At 40.0% G+C, this 13,074-nt stretch overlaps 1 protein-coding gene across 2 annotated transcripts in view; it reads right to left on the bottom strand.

The window, feature by feature from the left end:
* Window positions 1-484: 484 nt before the first annotated feature.
* Window positions 485-13,074, bottom strand: part of homer3b (homer scaffold protein 3b) — a 54,472-nt gene continuing 41,882 nt past the window's right edge. For both annotated transcript variants that reach the window (XM_074634740.1, XM_074634742.1), the window contains 3 exons: window positions 5,466-5,576; window positions 4,142-4,222; window positions 485-880 (listed from right to left, as the gene is read on the bottom strand). In XM_074634740.1, the coding sequence (XP_074490841.1) occupies window positions 695-880; window positions 4,142-4,222; window positions 5,466-5,576 (378 nt within the window). In that variant the 3' untranslated portion in view covers window positions 485-694. The remainder of the gene's footprint in view (window positions 881-4,141; window positions 4,223-5,465; window positions 5,577-13,074) is intronic.

Genomic DNA, 13,074 nt, shown 5'->3' with positions numbered 1-13,074 from the left:
TAATTAAGTTATGTTTGCGGGCCCTCTGAGGCTGATATGTCCGCACATAACACACCACCTGTCCGGCAGTGCTCGGCTGCAAGCCCGTGCGTATGCAGCCTTCACTTAAATGTGGACACTGAAGACACCTATTAATACCAGGTGTAAATGTAATCAGGTTAAGTCATATCTAGATACAATCTGGATATGAGACATTTTAATGCCAGGTGTAAAGGGGGTCTTCACAAAATACACTGGATTGCTATGGCATTAATAGAGGATGGGAGTGCTGTTCTGCCAGAGTAAATTCATCTAAAGCTTTCAGGGTGTTCAGTGATGGCAGATGGTGAAAAGAGTAAAAACCTGGTGTAAAAATCATATCCTCTTCAGGAGCTGAATGACAATGCAGGTGCTGGGAACTAGGATGTGGAAAAACAAGTAGTAGAAGCCAGTTAGACCACAATGTCAACTGTTTATGATAATCATACAAGGGTTGCGGTATTAATGCGATGATGTTTTATTCTGCACATAACACCTTAAAGAGGCTTCTTATACCTGCAGTTTACCTGCACTGATCCATGAAGGTAAACGCCTGTAAGTTTCCCTCCATATTGCTTTGATTGTTGCTCTGCTAATGAACCAGTAAAACACAAATCAAGGCCACATGTGTGGAACCTTTGCTGACTGTGGAGATGCAGCCCAACTGCTGCTGTGGCTATTTGTCGATGACTTTCGCCAGGCTCTGTCTCAAGTCGTTCAGGTCGCAGATTTTGACGTCCAGAACGTCGATGATGCGTCGGACCTCGACCTCCGCCTGGCCCTGCTCCTCCCGGCTGGACGCCAGCGTCTTTTCAGCACTCTGGACCCGTTCCTCCAAGTCGTCGTTTTGTCTCTCCAGATCCTGCAGACACATTAACTGTTAATGAGACATCAGTATGAGCAAGCAGTGCTCTTAAAGGTTTATAATTAATTTGTGGAATACACCTTGCAGAGTATTACTGTAAATCACTCTGGTCAAGAATGTCTACAAATGTAATCTCTCTGGAGTGCACTGTTTACTGCTGTTATGTTTGCCATCTCTGTCCATAATATGCCCTGATAATAAACGTTAAAGTGGGATAGAGAGCTAACAACACACATCTGCTTTTCTTCTGCCTATATGGTTCCTATATCTAAAGTTTGGACAAGCAAGACGGATCAAAAGTACTCTATCAAACTTAGGACATTTTACACAAATGTTTATATCTGCAAACTGAGCATAATGATGAGTACAATTTATGCCAGTGGATGTCTACATGCCTTTACTCTTTCTGTACAATGTTTGTGTATTTCTGTACATTTAAATTTCAAAATGAATACAGTACAGAAACATACAGTAACAAAGATTAAAATGTACCATTCAAAACAGAGCTGCAATGATTAATTGATTAGTTTTCAACTATTAAATTAATCGCTAACTATTTTTATAGTTGATTAATCGGTTTGATTAATTAAAAAAACAAAAAAACTTAAAATTTCTCTGATTCCAGCTTCTTAAATGTGAATATTTTCTGGTTTCTTTACTCCTCTATGACACTAAAGTAAATATCTTTCGGTTGTGGACAAAACAAGACCTTTGAGGATGTCATCTTGGGCTTTGGGAAACACTGATCAACATTTTTCCCTATTTTCTGACATTTCATAGACGAAACAACTAATCAATTAATCGAGAAAATGATTGACAGATTAATCGAAAATGAAAATAATCGTTAGAGGCAGCCGTACACACACATTGTTGATGATAAAGTAGAAAATGGAAGAACATAAATATATCCAATCTGCATCTTTATTCTGTCTCTATTGGTGTTGCTAAGCGCTCACTGCTGACCGCTCACCTCCCAGGGATCACAGGTCACTCAAACAAATGTGGGCGGGACTGTGACCTCTTCTTCCTCTTTTGATACGGTTTGTTTTTATTAAAAAATTAATTGCGGAAATAATCAACAGATTAATCAACAATGGTAGTAATCGTTAGTTGCAGCCCTAATTCAAACTGTACTGCAGTACAACAGCTTCGGAGCAGGTACAAGTAAAACATCTTGACACTTTGGAAATAACCAGTTCAGCTTTACTTAAAGGTTCTCTATACGACATTCAGAGCATTAATATAGCATACTAACAACTATGTAAAGATCTAGAGGAGTAATGTCTACCTGAGCAGAGAATAAAGTCGCTCTCCCTCTGTGTGTGTTGTAATCAGAGCTTCTCTGTGCTTTGTGGACGTAGCCGCGTGTACCTTTCAGTGCATGTGAGCGTGCCTCACTGGCTAGCTGACGGTCACTGCTCTGCACTGCGCTCATACAGCGGTTACAGCTGATAACACCGCCCCGACCGACGGCATTGTCATGGAAACTTAACACCCACCTTCCGGTTCCCCTCCAGGTAAACACTGTTAGCTCTGTCGCCGTTCTTTGCGCTATTAGTGCCGTGAGCTGCGAGCCGCTGGCTCAGTGGTCGCCATGCTGAGAGCCGCGTGGAGGCACTAGAAATGCTCTGAATTTTGAATTTAGCACCTTTAAACACCTGTAAATTCTTCACTCCTTGTGTGGCTGCTGAGTGCAATAAAGTGGAATGAGAATGTCATATCAGGCTTATTTGCTTTAAACTGCTTATACCACAAATTCAAATGTGCAATTTGGTGCTTTATGAGGTTACTCTGTAGCCAAATGCACCAATGAATAGATTATGGAATGAACACAAGGACAGCAAAGGTCAAATATGAATATAAATAATTCACAACTGACACCTCTACTAAAAATGATAGAGGACCTAATTAAGGCTATGCAATATGCATCAGGTAAAATCTCCTGCACTAGCACGGAGACTCAATACATTTGTTTTCTCCTTGAAGTCTTCTGTTCCCCTGAACTGTGCTGTCTCTGTTATAGATACTGTACAGTATCAGCACTTTGATTTCCCATTAGTCGGCAGTGTGTCGACAAAAAACAGCATGTAAGCCGGTCAGCACTCTGCAAGGCTTTTGTGTTTCTTACTATAAAGAAGTTTCTAGACAACAGTTATCAGACAAACCGAAACCATAACATGATGGGGAAATGTAAAAAAGAAATGTGATACGGTGAAGACAACAAAACCAGATACATCAGTAACATCAAAATACACCATGAACAGTTCTGCTACGAATATCTGCAGAGTAGAAATCAGAACAGCTTGTACTTGAAAAGAAAATGCTTTCAAGACTGAACTGGTGACCTCTTAGCAACTGAATCACAAGCATCAATGGCAAAAAATAAATAAATGAATGTCTTTGTTCACACTTGAAAATGAAATGCTTTCATCTCCTTTTCTAATACAAGCTCTACTAGGTTAAGTAACAATTACAACGTGGGTGAGGAGAGACAATCTGTGCAGCAGCACCAACAACCAGTCCCATTCATCAAGTTGTAAAAGACTTGTAGCCTTGAAAAGGTCTGCTAAAAGTCTGTCTTTGAAGTGTTAGAACCATAGACTGTATATAAAGATGGACGACGCGTCTCCACTTTCTCCCACTGTACAGAAGTGAAGCCAAAATATCCCGGATACAGGAGTTGCCACGATCATAATGGCTTGTATATCCGCCATCCTCGGACTTCCGGTTTCCTATTTCATCACAGGCAGGTGCAGAACGTCCGTGCTAACTGGCTGTCAGCTGTAGTCTTTACGGTGTGTTCGGGTGCAACTTGTCGACCAAAACAAAGAGCAACAACAGGCGACCTTCGTCACCGCTAGTTCTCTGATGTCGGGTTGTTGTGTTTCCTGCTTAATGGTCTATTTGACTCTAAATGGGACCATAATTTACTAAATGAACATCATTTATTGAAGAAGACCATAAACTCATGATTACAATGTTTACTAAGGTAATAAATCAAGTGAGAAGTAGGCTCATTTTCTCATAGACTTCTATACAATCAGACTTCTTTTTGCAGCCAGAGGAGTCGCCCCCTGCTGGCTATTAGAAAAAATACAAGTTTAAGGCACTTCAGCATTGGCTTCACTTCTCAGACTCGGAGGTTTACAGAGGTTTTCAGACCCAATAACACAAGTATACTTGTAAAGCAAAGCAATGTTGACTGCAACATGACGTTTTACAGGAGAGAGAAACACACTCAGCCAGTTGCCATCTTACCTGGAGTCTCTGCATGGCCTCCTCTCTCTCCTTCTCCAGCTCACCCACATCTGTTTTCTTGCTCTGCAGATTGTGAATTTCCTGTAAACACAGTGATTTCAAACTGTCACACCACCACGTTCGCACCTTCCCACACATCCACCATCACTGTTTATCAGAACATGGAACATTCATCTTATGTTTTGCACCAAAACACTTCATGTGGTTCTAAAAGAGCCATTTCTCAGGTTGGTGATAAGATTTGGGACACCTTGGGAGGAGGGTGATTCAGCCCCCCCGGGGAAACATACCACCGTGACCTTGCACGAAAACAGAAACTTGTTTAGATGATGTGACAGACATGGTTATGTTAATGAGGCTGGAGGACAGCAGAGAGCTGCTTTCAAGGAACATTTCACTTTGATGTCCGTTTTATTTATCCCGACGAAATGGGTTTTGGCTGAGCGTGCCCTGCATGCATTTGATGGACATTGACTTGGCTCAAACAGAGACAAAATATTCACAAGGTGATACTTTGGCATCATAAAAAATCATATCAAAGCAAGCTTGGAAACAGTTCTGAAGGTGAGTCAGAGTCCTGATTTCACTTAACATGTAGGTGGCAGCTCTGGACATCTGCGTCTTGTCTCATCTTGTCTCAAGCCTGTGAGTCTGTGGTTTTTTATCTAAGCTGTCTTTATCTGACCAAATCCACAAGAACAATTACAGTGCCTCGAAGACAAATTAAGGACTTAGTAGAAAAATAAACTAGAAGGGCATAAGTAAAATCCCCAAAGTGCGTTCTCTTCTCAACATTTTGTTTAGTAATTATCTTTTGGTACAAACAAAAACAAGATTACTGAACCAGAAAGATCTCATTAAAAGCCTTAAAGGACCAGGGTGTAGCATTTAGGGGGATCTATTGGCAGAAATGGAATATAATATTAATAAGTATGTTTTCTTTAGTGTATAATCTCCTGAAAATAAGAATCGTTGTGTTTTCGTTACCTTAGGATGAGCTGTTTATATCTACATAAGGTGCAGGTCCTCTTCACCACCATGTTTCTACAGTAGCCCAGAACAAACAGCTAAATTACGAATCCTGCTATGGTGAAGGCATGACCCGCCCTACTCTGCCTCTGATTGGCTAATACTCGTTGCCTTTGTTGGTTGAATTGGTAAGGTTTAGGCATGAGGAATGAGATTGGTTGATTGGTTATTCAGTTTATTACTGGCAATATGTGAGCTGGTGTATGAATGAGCTGGCTTTCCACACTGAGGATCCCTTTAAGATGGTAAATGGATTTGGACAGCGTTCAGTGGAGGGAGTAAACTGGTGTCTTGCCTGATCTTTGGAGCTCAGCAGGGCTTCCAGCTCCTCCAGCGACCGACTCAGTTCCTCTCTAGCAGTCTGACCAGCAGCAGGATGCCCCAGCTGGGACTCAAGCTCTGCCACCTGGAACACACACACATAGACACACACACACAATTAATACATACTTAATAATAAAACTGATTTATAAAGAGCTTTTCAGTGTACTCAAAAAGACATTTTACCAGATAACAAGACAAAGAGTTTACCGCCATGCTTGCGGCTCTGTGAGGCTGCACTTCAATACATCAAGTCGTTGTTAAAACACTCAGAACCACAAATCAACCTTGTGGTGGTGCTACAGAAAAGGCCAGGGGATCGCCAAAGTCAGTGGGATTCATTCTCTGGAGCCATAAATGTCTGTGTACTAAATTTCATGGCAATCCATCCAAGAGCTAACGGAATATTTCAGTCTGGACCAACGTGGTGGAACGACTGTCGGAAAGACATTTCCATATCAAAAGCCACACCACAAGCATGGTTAAAAACAGAGCTCATTACAAGATAATACAAGGTAAAAATATATTTAAATAACATTCAAACTAGGGGTTTGTGGGGTTAGGAAGGGAAGGCACGTTGAAACAGGTTGGTTTTGAGATCTTTTGAATGTTAAAAGGGTCGGGGCCTATTTAAGGGGTAACTTCTGTGACTAATAGGGATAACAATTTCTGAAATTAGTCCAGTATTGAGGGATAATGTTTTAACCGACAGCTGCGAAATGAGCTGAGAGGGCAAGTGAGCAGCATCAATGTAACGTTACGTCCACTAAAAGTGCTTGATTTTGCCACTGACAGGCTCAGATTTTTATTATAAGTGTCTGACAACATTATGGAAAGGACCCTACAGAGCAGTAATACGTTTACCTTTCACTTGATCCAGTCTGTTTGTTATTGTGTCCAAGTCCCGCTCAAGGAGAAGTCTCAATGAGAAATCTGAATATCCTTATACTGTATATATAAATATGGCGGCCATCGAATTCAAAGACCTCATCCACATTGTTGAAATCATCTAAATATTCAGCCATGACATTGAAGATCTTTTAGATAACACTAAGCTACGCTTTCTGTACTCCAACACAACAAACTCTGCCCAACTGGCCCTTGCGTTTCCACCATGGATGTATTCAACTATTCCACCGTTATCTTCCGGCAACACGTCACCTCGGCAGATTTCAGAACGAGACTTCTCCTTGAGTGAGACTCTTTCCATAATGTCAGACACTTATAGTAACAATCAGAGCCTGTCATGGCAAAAACAAACACTTTTAGTGGACGTAAATGACGGTGCCAGCTTGCCCCAATAGCAGCATATTGCAGCCCGCGAGCAGCTGCTGTCTACAGCCGCAATACTGGACCAACTTCAGAAATTGTTATCCCTATTAGTCAGTTATAAACTTGGGAAAATAGGGTCTGAAAATATCCTTTAAGAGGGAGCAAGAGAGGGAGCAGCAACTGAAAAGGTCCTGTCATCCCAAGTTCAGCATCGCTGGACCTGAGGCAAAAAGAGAGGGAGGACTGGAGAAGGAGATCATGGAGGTAGGGAGGAGCAACGCTACGTTTTTGAGGGCCTTGGAGTTTGTGCTGTAAGGACGAGTACATTATTTAGAATTTGGCAGGGAGCCATCAGAAGTCAGAGAGAACTGGAGGGATATGGTGCATTTGAACAAGCAGAAAGCAGAGTACACAGGTCATATTAAATATACTACTACAACACATATTATTGATATCAAAAAATAAATAGAAAGTTCTCATTTGGAGCCTGATTGATGAAAGTCAGCAGCAGACTAGACGTATAGAAACCATGAATTTCAACAATGCTAAACAACTCTCCATCTTTCTGTTACCCTCGAGCACAGAGGTCCTTTCACATTAAATTCATTTTAAATTGATCCTGCAAATATCACTTCAGGAGTTGGAAAGATTTAGTTTCGTAATCCAATCTAATCTTTTTAGTCTGATCAGTCCAGGTTTCATGGGAATGTGTAATCAGGTTTTTCTGTAATTTGCTGATGGACAAACATGAGAAACAAGAAAAAGGCTTGGGATAGGTAAAAAGAAAAGAGTACACAGAAATCCATTTTAACAAGGAGAATGGTGTACTGGGAGCTCATTTTAGCAGTTATCCAAAAGTAGGGCTGCCCCCTTTTAGTCGATTAGTCGACTAATCGGTTGTTTTGGTCTTAGTCGACCAAGATTTCTTTCGTCGATTAAGCTTTTTTCATGCTGAATGACTTATTTCCATGAAACATATGAGCACATCTCTGGTAAACACAAGATATAAAGTGGTTCTTTTGTGTGAGAAACTCCGTTTTACAAATGTTTTTAAATCAACGAATCGATTCGTCGACAAAATCGTATGAGTGTCAGTCGACTAAGAATTTCCTTGGTCGAGGACAGCCCTATCCAAAAGCTATCTGAAAGCTTTGAAAATGTTACATAAACCTAATGCGTGGTGTCATTTTATAAATCCAGAGAACACCACATAACCTTTCACCTCCAGCGAAAACATGGGAATCAGCAAAATTAGCATTAAAAGGTTTTTTCACATGATGGCAGCAACATACAAATACAATAGCCACATACAAACATACAAACAGTTTGATGATTACTACTGATGGAAATGTGGAAAACTAACAGAGGGTCGTGACCTACCCGCCTACACACACATCCATCTACACACATGATGATTCATCTCTCATCTATCTCAAATCTCTCCCCACACACACACACACACACAATACCAACACCCAACTGCAATGCTTCTGTGGAAAAAAAATATTAAAGCCAGTGGTCACAGTGCTCAACTCTCTCGCCTTGGAGATTTTTTTTTTTTTTAATTGCTGAAGGGATGTGACCTTGTGAAAAACATTTTAACCAATCTGACCCACTTCATTGTGTTTAACATACTAATGGAAAAGCTAAAGATGGTGAGTGACAGTTTGACTAAACAAGGACAAACGGTTCAGCCTTTGAAGTCTGAACATGATGTGATTTAAAGTTTCGTGACTCGCTGTGTATCAAGAGTCAGAGCACCGACGCTGCCACGGTTAGGGGTTAAACTCCCACTGGGCCTTCAAAAGGAAAACAATATACTATACTTTTTGCACGCTCCAGGAGTAATCGGATTAAGACAACAATCTAATTGTGTCCCAAGAGTTTACACAGCTGAAGTAACAGAATTTGCTGATAACAAGCTTTGCACAGATTAATTTAAAAAACTGCTAAGACTCATATTACATCATGTTGTTTGTTTTCTAAGGGCGCTTTCATAAGCCATAGTCCGTTTGGCTAGTCCAAATCAGAGTGAAACTGATATTTTCAGTTTGTTTTCTCTGTAGTCTGGTACGGTTTCACAGTGCACAAATTTAAGCGGACCAAATATAGAAATTAATTTGCTTTTTTGTCTCGAGAGCTGCCACTTCTCTCCAGAGAATCACAGACTTTGAAATATTGCTGTCGAAGTTTTTCCACTTTGACTCTGCACTGATCTACTGTGCGCATGAATCCCTTCTCCAGTTTATCTCCAATGACTTTATAAACGTCACTATTTTTGTGGACTTCATTTAGCATATTCTGTATGTTCACTTCGGCCCAGATGTCAAGCAAACATCTGGTCAGTCCTCTCCCACTTATCTTAACTTGTAGTTTGCCTGTCTCCATCTCAACAAATACACAGGCGGCCTGCGTCTTGGTTCGCTTGGAAACGGTCCGAGACCACCTCTCACAAGCGGTCCCGGACCGGTTGTTTTGATTTGCACCAGAGTACGATTACTGCGTTCACAACAGCCCAAATGAACCATACCTGAGTTTGACTAAAACAGACTAAATGTTGACTCGTAAAATACAAAACTATAAAATACAATAAAATCTGGATAATGCGTTTTTATGACCTAAAAAAATGAACACATTGTTCATAAATCTGTGTGTTGAAACGATTTAGGTCCAACCCAACAGTACTGCCATTGTGATAATCAGATCAAAAGGTTTACATGACAGCCCGAGTGTTGCATTAATTGGATTAAATGGATCAAATGCGCTTGTGCATGTCAGCGTGTGTACTTGTTACTGTCAGCTGCTGTAGATGAAACCTGACTTTAGTCATGATCACAGTTGTCAGGTGAAACATCTGTTTGCTAATTTACACTTGGGATGTTCATCTTTTACACAGTTATACAATAATAACTAGAATAATATCTTAGATCTCTCAGCTGGCGGCCAAATATTCAACTGTGAGGAGTGTAAGAGTTGAAATCACAATACCGTATAAAACTAAAATTATTAGTTAATTGATAGATTCACAATTCCAGCTTCTAAAAATGTGGATATTTGCTGGTTATTTGAAATTTTATAGACGAGACAATTAATTTGATTTGAGAAAATATCTGGCAGATTAATCAATAATGATAATAATAGTTTGTTGCAGCCTTTAATATGTAGAAATGCTGCTGTGTTCTTGTACTGACATTGTATGATAGATAAGAGCTTGTTAAAGAAATGAGATAAAAAACAAACAGTGGAATTCAAACAAAGATGCTTTAACACTTGACCTCTTTAGTTTTGGTTATTTTAATGTTGGTGATGCAGGAATCATCACAACGCTTGTTATTTCATCAGCTCAATGTCTGAAGTGTAAATGTGTGAGGGGAGCGAGGGTTTCCTGCTCCCATGTCAACATTTCCTTTCCCCTCCCTTTAGCATCTCCTCTGCCTTTTCACAGACAATTTCAAAGTGGCTCTTAATAGATTCCACGCCGCGCCACGTTGCACGCCATCCAAGCCGAGCTTCAGAAAACCGCCGCGGGTTGGGGAAGGTGGAGGGGGAGGAAGGGGATGGGGTCCACATGATCCCAGAGGACTCAACCCCTTCGTATCCACTCTGATTGTGACAGCTACTGTCCCCAGAGGCATCAGCTCCATGTCTCTGAACTCCACACAAATATACATGAAGAGAAAACCCTTTCTAAATTAATGTTCCCAGGAACGTTTTAATCTCAACAGATTGACAGGAGATTGAGAAACCAATGGTGTTATATATACAGTATACTATACGTCTAGGAGCAGTGACCTGAATTAGATATCAACAGATGCAGCAACAAAAATAAAACAAACAGATGGTGACTGTCGAACAGTGAGCGCCCTGACATGTCAATTCATTATTCACTATATTGTTACATTAGGACTTCCTTTCTGTCTGGATGTCTACGTTCACCTTCGACACGGCAGTTACAACTGATTTCAATGATGACCTGTTTAAAACATGGACAACTACAATTACCGCCTCATGGTTGTCTGCCTCCGCCAACCAGTCAAGTTGCAGTATACATCCATGACCGTTCAAAATGTCATCACTTCATCACTTTATCCTATTAGACATTTCTGTGAAACTGTCATAATTAGCATATGAATTCTTGAGTTAGGTGGTTAGCACTGTCGCCTCACAGCTAGAGAGTCGCAGGTCGAATCCTGCTCGGGGCCCTTCTGTGTGGAGTTTGCATGTTCTCCCCGTGTTAGCGTGGGTTGTCTCCGGTTCTCCGGCTTCCTCCCACAGTCCAAAGACATGCAGGTTAGGTTAATTGTTGACCGTAATAATAAATTGCCCGTAGGTGTGAATGTTGTCTGTCTCTATGTGTGTCGGCCCTGTGATAGTCTAGCGACCGGTGTACCCCGCCTCCGCCCAATGTCAGCTGGGATCGGCTCCAGCACCCACGCGACCCCAAATGGGATAAGCGGTTACGGATAATGGATGGATTCCTGAGTTGTGGCCAAAAATGTGTTTTGTGAGGTCACAGTGACCTTGACCGTTGATCATCAAAATCTTATCAGTTCATCCTTGAGTCCAAGTGGAAAGAAGAAGAAGAAGAAATTCCCTCCAGGCATTCCTGAGATATTGTGATCACGAGAATGAACCGGACAGACAATGCGGAGGCATAGAAATATATAGCCTCTGCTGTACACCCCGTCAGTATGTTCCAAACACAACATTATTTGGCAACTATTTTGATAACTGATTAATTATTTTGTCATTTTTCAAGCAAAAATGCCAAATATTCTCAGGTTTCAGCTTCTCAAATTTGACAATGTGCTGTTTTTCTTTGTCATACATGACAGTAAATTGAATATCTTTAGGTTTTGGTGGAACAAAACAAGCAAATTGAAGACATCACAGAAGTCTTTCCCTTTTTTTAACATTTCATAGACTAAAGGACTTATCAATTAATTGAGAGAATAATCTGCAGATGAATCAATAATGACAATAATAATTAGTTGCAATTCCCCTTTAATATATCTGGTTGTATTGGATGATTGCAGGCAACGTTGCAGATCAATCAGACTGCTTTATGACAATACTGGATTTTGCATCAATATTATGAATCTCTTTGATTTGTTAGATGAATTCATAGACATTCTTGTTTAGTTATGTATTCATAAAGAGTTGTCAATAGATTTTCCAGACAATGTATCATGTCACAATACGGATATTGTGATATAAAATCACATATAGTATGATAGAGGACTTTATTTATATTAACCATCGCTAGGAGTACATACTTTCTGTCCTGGCTCATATATTGGTTTAATTCAACTATCCAACAAAATTATAATTGTGCTGCTTTGATGGAGGCATGCACTCTCCGAGCGCACTATCTTTGGACAGTTTGTGACTACAGTTGGAATCAAAACAATGTTTATCTCTGGAATTTATTTTGTTCAGCGTCTAGAAATTTGATTTACATCCAAAAATCACAGTTGCCAAAAGATCCCCAAAACTCAGAAACACAAACCAGCTACCAGTCTGAGCTACGGTTTGGATGCAAATCAAATTTCTTCGCGTTTCATGTTTTAGTTCTTTATCATACTGTATTATAATTTAGGTTGCTGTTGTTTTCATACATCATAATTCAGTATAAAACCTTTCAACTAGTGCTGCAACTAACGATTATTTTCATTGTTGTTTGGTCTATAAAATGTCAGAAAATGGTGAAAAATGGTAATCAGTGTTTCCCAAAGCCCAAGATGATGTCCTCAAATGTCTTGTTTTGTCCACAACTCAAAGATATTCAGTTTACTGTCATAGAGGAGTAAAGAAAGCAGAAAATATTCACATTTAAGAAGCTGGAATCAGAGAATTTTGACTTTTTTTTTCTTAAAAAAATTACTCAAACCAATTAATTGATTATCAAAATATTTGCCGATTCATTTAATAGATGACAACTAATCGATTAATCTATTAATTGTTGCAGCTTTACTGAAAACAGATACAATTCCAAATGCAGCAAAATAAATCAGCCAAAACTTACTCAAGTAAAAGTCAAAGGAATTACTTCAAAAAATAAACAAAAACATGGACACAAAAGTACACAAGTACCCAAAAGTACACAAAAACCTATTCAAGTATCCTACAATCAAATACAAGATGCAACCTAAGTAATCCACTCCATGTGTTGCTAATTCTCATTGGCACTGAGGAGGGGTTGGAGTCAACCCAGAAAATAAACCTTCTGCTGGATGAACACAAACATGGCTGAAGCCGAGAGTGTGACTAGGGAGAAAAAAATGCCAGCCAACCTCTCTTCTTCTGCACAT

This window comes from Sebastes fasciatus, chromosome 5 (assembly GCF_043250625.1).
Source record: "Sebastes fasciatus isolate fSebFas1 chromosome 5, fSebFas1.pri, whole genome shotgun sequence".
NCBI classification, from domain to species: Eukaryota; Metazoa; Chordata; class Actinopteri; order Perciformes; family Sebastidae; genus Sebastes; species Sebastes fasciatus.
The sequence above is the reverse complement of the archived record's forward strand: the minus strand, read 5'-3'. Positions and strand labels throughout refer to the sequence as shown.